The sequence below is a fragment of the Magnolia sinica genome, chromosome 5, assembly GCF_029962835.1.
Source record: "Magnolia sinica isolate HGM2019 chromosome 5, MsV1, whole genome shotgun sequence".
Classification (NCBI taxonomy): domain Eukaryota; kingdom Viridiplantae; phylum Streptophyta; class Magnoliopsida; order Magnoliales; family Magnoliaceae; genus Magnolia; species Magnolia sinica.
The window spans coordinates 110,894,892-110,910,911 of NC_080577.1; the positions used below are offsets into that span (position 1 = coordinate 110,894,892).

General features: G+C 41.7%; 1 protein-coding gene across 1 annotated transcript in view; it reads left to right on the forward strand.

Moving 5' to 3' along the window:
• Window positions 1–12,800, forward strand: part of LOC131246692 (uncharacterized) — a 37,420-nt gene extending 24,620 nt beyond the window's left edge. Inside the window, exons 7-11 of the mRNA XM_058247042.1 lie at window positions 4,260–4,352; window positions 9,826–9,994; window positions 10,062–10,403; window positions 11,435–11,494; window positions 12,464–12,800. Coding sequence (XP_058103025.1) covers window positions 4,260–4,352; window positions 9,826–9,994; window positions 10,062–10,403; window positions 11,435–11,436 — 606 coding nt within the window. The 3' untranslated portion in view covers window positions 11,437–11,494; window positions 12,464–12,800. The remainder of the gene's footprint in view (window positions 1–4,259; window positions 4,353–9,825; window positions 9,995–10,061; window positions 10,404–11,434; window positions 11,495–12,463) is intronic.
• The last annotated feature ends 3,220 nt before the right edge of the window (window positions 12,801–16,020 follow it).

Sequence of the window (16,020 nt, forward strand, 5' to 3'; positions counted from 1 at the left end):
AGACCTAACCCGATCCGATTCAGTTTCCCTGACCGAGTCGGACTCGGTTTGGGTCAGGCCAACCGTGCATCGGATCGGTTCGAGTCAGATGTCCCGAACTCGGTCCCGGATCGGATCGAGTTCGGGTTAGCCCATGTAGGTTTCAGATCGAATCGACTTGGACCCAATCCGATCCGACTCGGTCCGATGCCCAACTCTAACTGTCATGCCCCAAATCCAATTCCTGGTGCTCATTCGCCATAAACCGAATCTGGTACTGATAGCCTCCGTGGTACCCCGATTTCGATTCCTAGCTTGCGCCAAGTTTCGAAAACGGAATTCCACAAAGGAGGATTTTCAGGGAATTTTTTTTTTATTTTTTATTTTTTATTTTAAAGGAGAAGCATAGCCATGAATGTACCATAAGCCAAAACATTATCACACACATCCATAAGGATTCGAGTACAGTACTGAAAAGGGAAATACAATTAATATATAAAAACTCCAAAAGGTCAGGCATGTGCTCCCGCTTCACTACTGCTGTTGTCTAACATAACCTACAGGTAAATAATGTGCGTAAGCTTACTACGAAGCTTAGAGAGTGCGTGTGTGCGTGCACAATAGATATGACAAGTATAACGATATCAGAGTATGCGAAAATGATGGAGAGCTATGCTGCCAAGTCATGAATGTTAACAGTCAGACCAAGGTTATACAAGGTAAAAGGCCTATCGAGCTAATTATCATATACAGATATACAATATGAAAATGCACGATGAAGGAACGAGTCGTAGTGCACAGTGTCGTATGCCGGTAGGGGCCTCGCACCCAAGATTACAACACATGTTAGTCTTATAGCAAACATGTAATGTAATTCCAGAATGATAGACTCCTGAATAGTCCCATACATATTGGGGATCGGGCCACAATTGTATAATACTGAATTATATTTATGCATCTACAATCTCGTGTGCTGCATGAATGTATGGTTATCATATGTCACCTGTCAATCCTGATGTCTAGTCCACATCTCTTAACAGTTTACAATTGGATCATCACCGGGGCCTAGAACACTTTCAACACTGGTTGCCGCCCATCGCGTGCGAGACCAGGCGAGTGCAAGAGACCTCACTATCCGCCTCATCAATGGTATACGAAAACACACCCGGCTCGCTGATAGCGAACCAATTTCACGAGCCGGTCAAACTCAACCTAATATATTACAACACGTGTTAGTTTTATAGCAAACATGTAATGTAATTCCAGAATGATAGACTCCTGAATAGTCCCATACATATTGGGGATCGGGCCACAATTGTATAATACTGAATTATATTTATGCATCTACAATCTCGAGTGCTGCATGAATGTATGGTTATCATATGTCACCTGTCAATCCTGATGTCTAGTCCACATCTCTTAACAGTTTACAATTGGATCATCACCGGGGCCTAGAACACTTTCAACACTGGTTGCCGCCCATCGCGCGCGAGACCAGGCGAGTGCAAGAGACCTCACTATCCGCCTCATCAATGGTATACGAAAACACACCCGGCTCGCTGATAGCGAACCAATTTCACGAGCCGGTCAAACTCAACCTAATATATTACAACACATGTTAGTTTTATAGCAAACATGTAATGTAATTCCAGAATGATAGACTCCTGAATAGTCCCATACATATTGGGGATCGGGCCACAATTGTATAATACTGAATTATATTTATGCATCTACAATCTCGAGTGCTGCATGAATGTATGGTTATCATATGTCACCTGTCAATCCTGATGTCTAGTCCACATCTCTTAACAGTTTACAATTGGATCATCACCGGGGCCTAGAACACTTTCAACACTGGTTGCCGCCCATCGCGCGCGAGACCAGGCGAGTGCAAGAGACCTCACTATCCGCCTCATCAATGGTATACGAAAACACACCCGACTCGCTGATAGCGAACCAATTTCACGAGCCGGTCAAACTCAACCTAATATATAACCCTCTTCACCCGAATAGGTAAGGTCAAACCCCCTTCCAATCGATCACGACATAGTGGGAGACGCGGCCTACCAGTATCCATCCCTCATGCGCTCATGAATCCACTCGGTCTAGACATTGGAGCATCCTACTGGCACCACAAGTTTTAAGGACTTTCACCCAGGGATGCCTGTGACGCCCTGTAACCTCAATAGTTTCCAGTGTCCATACTCATATACGCCAGCTATATCCCGACTACGGAACTACTTCCATGGTGTCGCTAGGGAGTAGATGCAACGTGCCATACATAATGCGTTATGCATGAATCACACTTTCAAGTCATGCATCAAGTCATAAGATGATCATGCGGGTAACCTTGTCTCATACAGGTCCCCTATGTATATCAATCTAAAAGGCATATGCTATGATCAATTAGAATCCATAACAGGTATACAGGTGATGCGTGTAGCATATGAATGAGCATGGTATGATTTATATTAAGCATATTATTAGTGTCGACCTTAACAGGGCCAGGTATAATAGCATGTTACCAAAATTTTGGTACACACAATCATGTATGAGCAACATTAAATAGCTTAAGATAAAGAGCGTGGACCCGAATGACGGTCCTAGTAGAAATTTAAATATTCATGTGGCATGGCTCACTTAAGACTTGCATCGGCCCCGTACTTGGGTTTATGAACATAAAATTGGCTATTAAAGCAAATGTACGGCACTAATAAAACATATACATAAAGGTAGGTGTCATGGTAGGTCTTTAAACAAGTGTCCCAAGGTGGGTCCCATGTTGAACAGTTTGGGTAGACCCTTTTGTCCATGTGTGGTCACCAAGGATAAGGATCAACTTTATCTTTAGGTCCATGCTCAAAATAGATAGGTAGCATGGACATACAAAATATTTATCAAGGTGGCCACGTAGCAGCCCACACTCACTGGATGGTGTGGCTAAACACACATGGAACAGTGGCCCCAAGGATATGTCAAGTAGATGGATAGTGTAGATAAAAGCCACACATCACGGTGGTTTCGTGGTCTAAAAAGATATGTCAAAATTTAGGTGGCCCTTGTCTGAAATAAACTATCAAGATAGATGAACCATGTGCATAAAATTCATGCATCACTGTGGAATCATTCCCTTGATAAAAGGATTGAATAAACCCATACGTCAGGTGAGACATCACAGTGTGTCTTAGGAAGTTTTGATGGTAAGCATTCAATCACCACTACTTTCCTAGTGGGGTCCACTGGGTCTTGGATCAAAACTGGTATTTGTGTTTCTCTCCCACATAGATCACATGTGTGGGTTGAGCGAAGTAATAACAAGGTGGGCTTTGTTGTCCCAACCATTTCCTAGAGTGTGGCCCATCTGAGATCCAAGTCAGGTGGATTATTGAAACCAAGGCCTAAAATGGCCAAGCAAAATGGATAGATGGCTTCAATGCCACACATACAATAAGTAGGTCTCATGGGTAGGGCCACCTCTTTCACTTTGTGTTTTCACCACTTATAGGGACGTACGATCATGTCAATAAATGCCTTAGAAAATCTATAGGAAGGTTTCAATGGTGAGCATTACTATCACCACTGTTTCCTACGATGTGTCCCACTTGAGGTCTGAATCTACCCCATATTTGGCTTTCAGCCATAAAATGATCCGGAAAAGACGATGGATGGTTTGGATTAACTATCCGCTTCAAGGTGGGGATACGAGTGAAAAACTTCACCCACCCTATTGATGTAGAAACCTTTTGCACGTCTTAGACAGTAACTACTCAGTTTATTTTTGTAAATACATAAGTAGGGTCTAGGTAACTAATCAACTCCGTCTATAAAGTTGGCCAACTCATGGTCGGTCTACCAAGCTTTGCATATCCATTAAAGCCCAAGAACATATAAATAGAGCGGGAAAAGAAAACATGGAATTCCAACCATCGAATGAACTTTCACCACTATGGAACCCATATATATGAATAATATGCACATCTAGGTGGACCACACGTTGGCCATGCTAGGTAGTATGGACAGGTGGGTCCCACCTTATGGCAAAACGGAAAAATGGCTTGAATATCAACAGATACGTCAAGATGGAGTCCATTTGATGGGCTCGACATTAAAAAAGTGGGTAAACGACCCGTGCACTCACCCCAACGGTTGATTTGGACACCAGATGTATATGAACGGTTGAAATTGCCTTTCCTTCCTCCTAATCTCCTCTAATCTCTCATTTAACTATATATTTTCTTTCTCTGTATCATTTCTATTTCCTTTCAATTTCTTTCATGCAGTCATTGAGATGGACGGGAGATGATTTTATACATGAGGATGGTATGATCATCGTTGAATATAGAGGTGATGAGACGTGGGATAGGCATGACGCAGTAAGGGTGAGGCGTAAATGCGTTAGATATTTTTTTTTATTTGAAAGTGACGTTTTACTATTCCTTCCATATTTTTTATACTAAGTGGGCCCCATGTCACATGTGCACACATGTACGGTGCATGCCATGCATTGATTCTAATAAGGCACACATCTTTCGATCTAGCCGTCGAAATGGAACGTGCCGCACGACGTTGAAATCACAGTCAGTATGGTCAATTGGGTATGGGTCTTGGATCATTAATATATTAAAACAGAGTGTCTGATTGGAACTCGTTGATCTGGTCTATCCAAAGCATGCCGATACCGAAAGTTAGATGCTCGAATGGTCTTTTAGGGTACGGGTCTCACACCTACCACTGAGCTGGAGCTATTTCTGAAACATCAGTTGTTGTGCTCAACCCAAATGGCCCAAAAGATAGCTAGGAGGATTGTCCTCCATTTTCTTCTACCCAGGGCTGCACCCAAATCCGCATGCCACCTGGAGAGGAGATTGTCTATAAAGGAAGGCATAAGCCAAGACACCCCTGCTAGCCTCTGAGGATACTCCACCAAATATCGCTCAAGAACGGGCAATGAAGGAGGAGATGGTCCACTGATTCTTCTACTTTGAGACACAGAGGGCAACCATTCGGAATATGCATGATGCGCTTCCTAAGGTTGTCAATAATCAGAATTCTTTTCCTTCCTGTGAGCCATCCAAAGGCAGCCAGCCGCCTTCAGCAGGACCCCATAGCACCAGATAGAGCTTGTTTGACATGGAGAGGAGAAAGAGGAAGCGGGCAAGGACTTGTAGAACAACTTCACAGAGAATTTCCCTAAAGATGAGGGTGACCAGCTAATGGAATCTTTCGGCATAATCGAGAGAGGCAAAGGGGCGCCCTGCAACAAGGCAAGCAATTTACTTAAATCATAAATTTCAAACTCTGAAAGATTTCTCCTGAGCTTAGGGCACCAAGATCCTCCACTCCTAGCCGAAGCAGTCTTTAACCAAGGCATTTGGATCAGCAGAGATTGCAAAAGGGTTGGGAAAAGATTCTGCAAGGGATCACTACCAATCCAAATGTCTAGCTAGAATCTAATATTTTCTCCTCTACCCAAAGAGAGAAATTCTGTCAAACATAGACAATGCAGACTTGGCAATGCCTTTCCAAAGGAATGAGGCCCGATACAGGGAAGAATTTTTGGTCCACTAGCCAGCAATGGAAACACCAAATTTAGCTGCAACAATCTGGCACCATAAACAATCTTCCTCACAACCAAATCTTCATACCCATTTGCCCAAAGGGGCTTCATTAAACAGAAACAGATCTTTAATGTTAGCCCCTCCATCTTCATAAGAGTAACATACCTCATTCCATTTCAACAGGGGGAATTTTCCTCCACAAGAACTACTTTGCCAAAGAAAGTTCCTTCTAAGTTTATCAATCTTCGATATCACGGATTTCAGGCATCTGAATAAACAGAGGAAATAGACGGGGAGGTTTGAGAGAGAAGCCTTAATAAGATTAAGTCTCTCTCCCAGTGAGAGAAGGTTAAACTTCCAAGCTGAAAGTTTCCATTCCATTCTTTCTAATATTTTGTCCCACAAGGCTAAGGGAGGCTTACCTATACAAAGGGGCAAACCCAAGTATAGAGTAGGAAGCATGCAAACTTTGCATCCAAAAGATTCAGCCAAAGAATTACTGACCTCATATTCCAGGTTGATACCAAAGAATTCAGTCTTGGAAAGATTGATTTTCATACCTGAAACCACTTGAAACCAAGAGATAGTAATACTTAAAAGAGCCACCTGATTTTTGTTAGCTTCACATAATAGAAAAGTACCATCTACAAACTGCAAATGATTGAAGTTAGGAATCGAGACTCCCCGAAAAAGTCCTAGCTACTAACCTCTTGATAGCATGCCACTGAGAGCCTCTGTAACCAATACAAAAAGGAAGGGCGAAAGGGGATCTCCTTGATGAAGACCCCTGGAGGACCTAAAATAACCAAAACGCAATCCATTGATAAGAATAGAGAACTTTGGTGACATGATACCTAATTTAATCCAAGCTCTCCATCTGAGACCGAATCCCATACACTCAAGCATATGGTCCAATAAGGTCTAGTCCACTTGGTCATAGGCCTTTTCCAAGTCCAATTTGTACATGATACCTGGCTTTTTGGACTTAGCTTGGAAATCCAGACATTCGTTAGTGATAATCACATAATCAAGGATTTGTCTCCCCTTCACAAAAGCGAATTGAGAGGGGGAAACCATCTTGGATATAACAGATCTTAACCTATGACTTGACAATTTAGAAAGAATTTTGTAAGGACTTCCTAAAAGGCTAAAGGGATGGAAATCCCTCACATTTTGGGCACCTTCCACCTTAGGAATGAGAGAAATGAAAGTATTTCCCAACTCAGAGGCAAGCCTGTTATTATCGAAAAAGTCAGCAACAAAAGCCATCAAATCCGGAGTAAGCAGCTCCCAAAAAAACTGAAAGAAAGCCACAGGGAAGCCATCGGGTCTTGGGGCTTTATATCTCCCCAGTCCCCAAACAACCTCTTTAACCTCGTCGATGCTGAAAGGATGTTCCAAGAATGGCACATCCTCGTCAAATAAAAACCTGAAATTGAGATTATCTGGAGAGAGTCTACAAACCTTGTCAGTAGAGAGCAATTCAGAAAAGTAATTGACAAAGGAAGATGTAATGGAGATCTTATTTGAGCGAATCTCATCTTCGACCATGATGGAAGAGATAGCATTAGATTGTCTCCTGGCATTAGCGAAGGAATGGAAAATTTTTTTGTTTTGGTCACCTTCTTTTAAGCCAAGTAGCTCTGGACCTTTGTTGCCATTTAATCTCCTCTTCCTTTGACCTTGCACAATACTCCAAGGAGAGAGATCTTTTGGATTCGAACTCCATTTCAGACAACTGACCAACTTCCTCCAGCAAGTCCAGGTTCTGGATAGCAGCCAGAATGGAAGCCATATCAGACTCCCGCTTGCCAAAGATCTCTTTGAGTTCAACTTTCAGCTGGTGGAGTTTCTTGTGCAGCACAAAGCCAGGAGTTCCCTCAATCTAAAAAAGAAGACCACTCCAAAACCAGCTCCCTGAAACCTTTCATCTCCAACCATGCCAGCTTGAACCTGAATGGTTTAGGACCCCAATTAATATCTTCTGTCTTGAGTAAGATTGGACAATGATCGGAAACAAGTTTGGGCAAACCATTTTGACGAGCGAAATTGAAGTGGAGGATCTAATTAGGAGAGAACAGGAACCGGTCGAGGAGGGACATCGTGAGGGGACCTATTGTTAGACCAAGAGAATTTAACGGTCCCCATCGCGACCATGCATGGCGACCCACTCCGCAAAGTGTCTCATCAAAGTAGGCGTTCTAGAGCCATTCGACTTTTCATAAGAGAAACGCACCACATCGAAATCACCACCTAGCGCCCAAGGCATACCCCATTTATGTTGGATAGAAGACAACTCTGCCTAGAACCGAGGCCTGTTGGTAGAAGTGGAAGGACCATAAACTCCAGAGAATACCCAATGGGAGTCAGAAGATTCTCAGAAAACCATATTAATAGAGAATTCGCCTATCCAACAATCTTCTAAGGATTTAACAGAGTGATCCCACAACACCATGATACCTCCTGCCGAACCAGAAGCATCCAAGGCCTTCCACTCAATGCCTTTTCTTCTCCAATACAGGGTAACGATTGTATCGGCTGTTATCTAAGATCACCCTTGTTACACCTTGCGGGGTTGAATTGGTCCATTATGAAGAAAGCCGGGGGGGGGGGGGGGGTTTGTCGGGGATTCCATAAAGGGCCCATCATGAAGGTTTTTAATTTCAAATTTTCTCCTTTTTCCACTCCATTGTTCATATAAACCATAAAGGAAGCTTAGAAACTAATTTTAAACTAGATCTAGATCTATTTTTATGATCAAAACACAATTTAAGTGGGATTCAATATAACGCAAGTGGAGTTGACCATTTTGGGAAATATTAGAAGGGGTAAATGATCACTTTTTCCATTTTTCCATCTCTCTCTCTCTCTCTCTCTCTCTCTCTCTCTCTCTCTCTCTCTCTTGTATTCATATGTTCTTGTATTCATATGTAATGCGCCTTAATCCGCCAAATCACGCTTGATTTGTGTTCGCTTAAGGCCTATTTGGCCAACTTTCAGCAAGACAAGTTGACACTGCTAGATAGACAGCATTCTTACCAAAGAATGGTCTGTTACACAATCAAATACATGTCCAAAACCAAAAAGAGTACATAATTGGGATCCTCCTATTTTTTAGAATTTTACCAATAATTTTTTTTCCAGGGCCGTTACAGGTCCATATCGACTGATACAGCCCGTATTGTATCGGCCACCAAACTGGCCAAGACGCCGGCTGATACTATTATGTAATACCTTGCCTATGAGCCAAGGACCTGAGTTCGAATTGGGCTTGGGCTGGATTAGGCACAACAACCAAATACTCAGTCCACCGATGTTAAATAAGTCAACAGTTAATTATGGGCCTAAAAATCAGGCCCACGTCTAATGCGCAGGCCTTGAAGCTCAGCCCAAACCTGGCTAGACTCTGGCCAGGCCCAGGTTGTCAGAGCAGTTGAATTGTCTTACTGCCAGCGCCAAAAGACTCCTGAATCAACAAGTAACCCTTGCACAGGTCATAAAACTTTTAGAAGTCTAAATAGCTATTTCCCTGTGCATGTGTAGCCCACTTGATCAATGGATAGATTAGGAACATTCATGTGGGAATTAGGGATCTTATCAATTTTCAAGCTAGCCAGGTCAGGTCAGGAAAGAACCTCAGTCCAACCACTTAGTTCAGACCCAGGCTTGGCCCTGCTGTGCTAGGTCCATGCTGGGCTCGGACCTTGGGTCTTAAGCATTGGGCCTGGGCCCAAACCAGGCCCATTGCCACCTCTTTCTGGTTACCATGTCATAGTCCATTACACTTATCTAAGATTCTATAGCTGCTCTAGAGACCACAATGGTGGACATTTTTCAGTTTGCTTTTGCTTCCTTTTGCTGTTTTTCAACAATTACCCCAGTAACATAAAGTAAATGTGTCATTGTTACGATTTTACCACCGCCAAACCAAACACAGAAATCGCCGGTCAAATGCAGATATATTCAGGAAATTGGTAAGGGAATTTGTAATAATCACACTTTTTTTCATGGCATTAGTGGGAAAATCTCAAATCTAAATAGCAACATTAATGTATTTTGGTGATAATTTGACATTAAAGTAATGTAAAAATGACATCATTGCAATTTTACCGCCGACAAACCAAACAGGGGAATCAGTGGTCAAATGCAGATGTTATCAAGATATAAGTAATTTGTAATCATTGCACAATTCCTTTACATTGCCGTGGTAATTGGTGAAACAAATAGGCTTTCAATGCTTGTCTTGAAAATGAGTGCTAATGCTCAAGTAGTTACATCCTGCTTTCAGTCCTTGAATTTTAGAGTGAAGGATTGGGGACCAGCACCAAGGTGGGTTGCATTTGTGGACTTCTTTCTAGCATCGCGTGCAAAACATGCCGTTGTTTCTGGGGCTCATAGGCGCGTTGGGACAACCTATGCTCAACTAATTGCAGCATTGGCAGCCGCACATCGACTTGGTATGTCCACACCATTCTTTATCAAATAAATCCACCGAAGGATGATAAAGTGTGGTTCTCTTTGCAGGTGAAGATTCTTCTACAGATTCGAGGTTTTCATTCTTGAGCAGCTTCCAAAGTAATTTATTAGTAGATGGTTTGGGGAATCAGATTGGATGGGGGCATGTCTGGAACCGATTTGCGGGTCCATTGAGTTGTCGTCATCAGGCCCACCAGTGCGCATTCACGCCACTTCTTCCACCAGCCTGGTGGGATGGCATTTGGCAATCACCTATTTCACGGGATGTTCGTAGGCTGCAGGCATATGGGATCCACCTAACAGATTCTGGTGAAGTGGTTGGAACTCATCTTGATTCCTTTTGTAGAGCCAAGAAGGATATTGTAAAAATCGCTCCTGTCTACCGCCATTGTAAGAATTCAAAATGTGCTTGATTCAATTGTTAGCATTTATTTGGTGTTAAAATCATGTATTTTTCTTTCTCAAAATGGTCATTTAATAAGTTAACTGATCACCTACATAAAGCACACCTTTTCCCATCACCTTGAAGATATCAAGCAGGTCCCATCATCAGGCAATCTGCACTGTCAAAATCAATGAAGAAATAACAGTCTGACTCAATGTAAAAGGTGTGACACACCTCATGAGTGGATTGGCCTTATTTTTTAGAAAAGGAGATACTCAATGTAAACGGTGGGGGCCACTGTTTGCATGGATCAGTGTCTTATATGCGTTGATCAGCTCTAATTTGATAATCATCATCATCTAAGCCTTATTCCAACTCATTGGGGTCGGCTACATGAATCTTTTCAGCCATTCCACCCAATCAAGGGCCATAATTTCAGTTAAACCATAGGTCATCAAATCTTTTCTTACTACCTCCACCCACATCCTTTCGGTCTTCCCGTTGCCCTTTTGGAGCCTTCAACTTGTACCAACTCAATCCTAACCATCACAGTTCTTGATTTCAGGTCTAATTTGATAACACGGGGGATTATTGGGCCATGATGCGTCTAGACATGTTTAATGTCACAATACCCCCATCTGTACAGCCATACCCCTTGGTTCAGTGGTTGAGACCATTCATATGATGGTCCCTATTGTGATTGAAGAATGCCAAAAATTCCCCCAGATTGGAAGATCCTGACCCTTTGATCAGTGGCTTACAAATAGAAGATTAAGAAAAGAATAATGAAAAAGGCGCTGGAAAAGGCTAACAACCAGAGGCTGGGATCTTTTCATCTGCAAGATTTTTGGGGCATCCTACATCCTTAATGTAGCCCAGCAAATCAAGGGTTTGGGTTAATGAACCATGGGCCTCACTTAAACCAGGCGCTTTAACACCCTGTAGTTCCTCTTCTTCGCCTTTCTTTTGGTATCTGGGAATGGGGTATTATAGGGATTTCATCTGCTTGTTGATATTGAATCCTTTTGGTTTGCAGAGTTATTTGACTAACTGCTCCGTATACCATGAGATGGGAGGATTCCTGGAATGCTTGCTGGTGAGTATGATCTTTTTCCTTTGAAACTTCCATACTTACTGTTTCATACATTATGAATTATAGGAAGGCTCAGCCAGTGGAATCATGGGTCACATCTACCAGCATGGCAAATGTTTGCAATATCCTGGCTATTCGTCAGGACCCTAATGTTTTGATCCCTGGCCCCGAATATGGGCCAGTCACTTGTCAGGTGGGCCACATGCATTTGAAAACAATGGATGGTTGACAAAAAATTGGCCAACCATCTGCAAACAACATACCCTTGTACCCGACCTGATGACTGGACTGACCTGATTTTTGCACTGGGGCATCCATGTTGTGAGATCATCTGATTGACTTGACTTGCCTCTAACCGCAGTTATAAAGGGCCTGATTGATGCAACTTGCCTGTAACTTTCACCAGCTGATTTTAGGACATGAGCACACGCATGAGAGAGATCCAAAACTCTAAGCAGTCCATGCAAATGTGGAAATTGAACACCCACCACTAAGAGCTTCTTGTTGGGCCATGGGAGCTTTGGATCAAGCTGATATTTGTGCTTTCCCTTCATCCAGGTGGGATCACCTTATGAACACGTTGGATGGCGTATAAACATCACGGTGGGCCCCAGGAAGGCTTCGATAGTGGGCATTTCCTTCCCTGCTGTTTCTTGTGGTGTGGCTCACTTGAGTTTTGGATCTCCCTTATGTAACTATGTTTGGGTGTATGTCCTAAAATAAATGGGCAAAGCGGATGGATGTAGTGGATATAGCACAAACATCATGGTCCGCAAAGCATGGGGTTGTAGGGGATTCCTATAACCTCGGGGGACAGGCAAGTCACATCCCCCTCTGATGATGCTTTGCACACATGTGACATTGCCACATGCACCCACAAATTGAAATCTGCAAGTCCCATTTTCATTTCTCTTTCCTGAATATTTCTTTTATTTATTTTATCAATTTTATGTTCCTTCTCATTTTACTAAGGGACATGCACAGACATGGTTCTATATCATTTTTTATGGGATTCACCCAACATTGGCATGACAATGGCAATGGAAGAGAGACAAACCTGATCTAGCATATGTAATCAAGCATTGGGATTAGTCCATTGGTAATCCATCAGGTGGCCCAGCGATCATCCCTCCTTATAAGAGCCTTGGCTCCTTTTTCGATCAATTTGAGAGTGGGACCCAAAATCAGCAGTCTGCCCATGCTTTCTGTGCGCTCCTTGAATTGTTCTCTCCTACAAAGTCATCGGTACACCTTTTTGATGCTCTTCTGTAATATTCCTCTTATTAATACTATTCATTTGATTTTTTCATGTATGGTTTCTTGTTAAAGGTATTATATAATGTTCGGGCAGAGTGTGAAGTGGGACCCAATGGTTCAAGTGATCCAAACTGTTGATATGATTGGATCCACTTTGGATGACCTATCCATCAATGATCTCCCAAATAGAAAATTCCTAACACTTCAATGTGTCCAGTAGATGGTTAAGAAAGCAGGGACAGAAAATGTCACAATTCAACCCCAAAAATGCCTAAGATTCTGTGGCTAGGATCTTCCAATTTTTGGTGCCTGGACCAATGTGGGTCCCCGTCATATTGAAATGGCCGATCGCTGAATCATAGCCCGCTCTTGTACAAAAATGAAAAACCCTAGCATACTGAACAAATTCTCAGCCTCTGCATATAATGTAATCTAGTGTCCCGTTAGGCTTGTCAGCTGGTAATGGACCAGATTTAAACAGGTCCGGGTCCAATTTCTTGAACCTATCCAGGAATATCTAGAAATGGGTTTGTGCTTGGGTCCACCATTTTGGACTGGTTTTAAAAAACAGTTTTAGTCGGGACTCAGGATCGAGTCAGTTCTGGGCCACGTCCAGTTAATTATAATGGTAAGGTTATTTATATTATCCTAGCAATAAAACAAAGTTTGCTATGCCATGCATGTTAGAGGGCCCATTTACACCACACATTTATCAAAGTGGTGCATGTGTGTGATCTAATCCATCCACTCAGGTCAGCCTGACCATGCTGAACCCAGGTTGAATCCAGTGCTCGTAACTGGCTTCTTGGTCTCCATTGCACGTGATTAAACCATATAAAAATACTTTTCTTCATCTTATTACCTATTAGTGTTATTCCTAAGTTCCCTTGAATGCATTCAGTTCTTATTTTATCCTTCTGTGTCTTGCCACTCATCCATCTTAACATCCCCCGCTTGTCATATGAACGTGTTCTTTAGCTGCCCGGCATTCTATCCCATAAAGCATGATTGGTCTTATAGCTTATGCTATAAATTTTCCCTTTGAATTTAATGGGCATACTTGAATTTTATATGCAACATCCTTTTTTATCTCTCTAATCTAATGAATTATCGACCCAAGATATCAAAAATGATCATTTTGGGGTACAGTTTTGTCAATAATCTTAACTAATTCCTCACCTCCACTTCTATTGTTACTAAAATTGCATTTCATATACACTTTTAGTAATTTTAAAACCTTTAGATTGTAAAGAGTATTCTAGCTTCGTGTTTATGTCTATCCCCATCCCTTTAATCAAAACTATGTCATTTGCAAATAACATACACCACAACAACTCTTCTTGTAAATGTCTTGATAACTTGTCCATAACCATTGCAAAGCCGATGCCGGCTCGATGTTGATCCCTGATGTAAGAACAAAAATTGAAAACTCACATCTCTTCACGAGTGGTCCTCATATTTATTATTGCTTACATTTATTTAGAATACGGTAGTATAAATTCAATTAAGTGGATATCGTCTACATGTCTAAAACGGTCAGACTCTGGGAATTAGATCCCCTATCCAACATGAATTGAGCATTTTTAGGTAGACTAGGATGGAAATTTTGAATGATGGGAAATCCTTTTGGGTTGAAACAGTTAAGGAGAAATGCCTCAGGATTCACATGGGATGTTAAAAGCAAAACAAGAAGTTTGAAAATGCCAAGTTGTAATCCTACATGGGTGCTTATACTAGTTGGAGATAGAAATACACACACACACACACACACACACACACACACACACACACACTATTCTTGGAATTGATTCCAATAGGCAGTATGAGAGACTCTAGCATAGAAACCAGAGAGCCTTTTCTGTGAAGAGCGAAGACAACTTATCACATGGCAGTTGAAAACTCTCTATTTCAAGACCCAAAGTTTCCCTAAGTAAAATTTGGAAGCTTTTGTTGGGGTCATAAAAGTTTTGGATCAAGCTGATATTTGTGTTTTTTATTAATGTCTTTCTGACCTTATAAACAGGCTTGGATGTCAGATACATATCACTGTGGGCCCTACACAAAATTTTTCTTTTAACAGTGGACATCGCTATCCCTCTATTTCTTGTGATGTGGTTCCTTGAGCTTACAATCTGCCTCATTTTCATAAAACAGATGGATAACATAGAGTAAACACATGCATCACCATGGCAGGACATATAGCCAATCCATGCAATGCAATCTCGGGCATATTTACTTGATTTCCATCTCTCCAAACAATTATTAAAAGTAATCATTGCTCATTTACCATCATTTACTATGGTAAATGGTAAAACAAATGAGCCTTAAATGTTCATTTGGAAAATGTTGTGTAAACTCATCGGCCATCTCTTATGTCATGTTAATGCATCATATCATAGCAGATCCGTTCCAACCATGGTTTGAACTAATCGTCTGAAGCTGGCACAGATCGCAGCTACAAGTTAAAAGCCGGATAGGAGTTGGATGGTAATCAGATATCCAACTAATATGAATGTAATTAAAAAACTAAATAAAATAACTTAAATATCTAATAAAATTAACAAAATTACCTAAAATAGAAAATTAATTTTCATAAAATAATCAGCTAATATTAAATTACTCATCCTAAAGCATTTATACACCATAAAAATATAGTTAAAAAATTTTGAGTAAATTACAAAAATGCCCTCGGGATGGCTGGACCCGCGTAGAAGTCAGGTAAACAGATAATTGGGTAATTGAGTGATTATTATTATTATTATTTTGTTTTTTGAATGGGGTAAAAATCATTTCGTATCGGATTTTCTTTGATCGGATATGTCGGGTAACCAGGTATCCATTGCAAGCCCTTGGACTGGCTGTATGCACTGCTGACTAGGGTGATTCGGGGTGAGTGGGACCGAGTCGCCCAACTGCATTCTTCCGTCCTTTTGTGTGGGACACGAACTTACATTTATACAAGATCCACTCGGCCCATAAATACGGCTTAAACATGACTATGGTGGACCACAAAACAAGGAGCAGTGTGGGAGAATGCCCATCATACAAAAGAAAATTTAGTGTGTGGGGAGAATGCCCACTATTTCCTGCGGTATGGTCCACCTAAACATTGGATCTGCTTCATTTATTGAAGCATACCCTAAAATTAGTTGCGAAAACGGATGGGCAGTGTGGAAGTAAGATAAAGCTGGTGTGGACCAGGGTCCATAGAAGTGGCGCCCATTTCAGGGTATGAGCTCAAATTTGAGGAAGATCCAAATCTTAAGTGGACC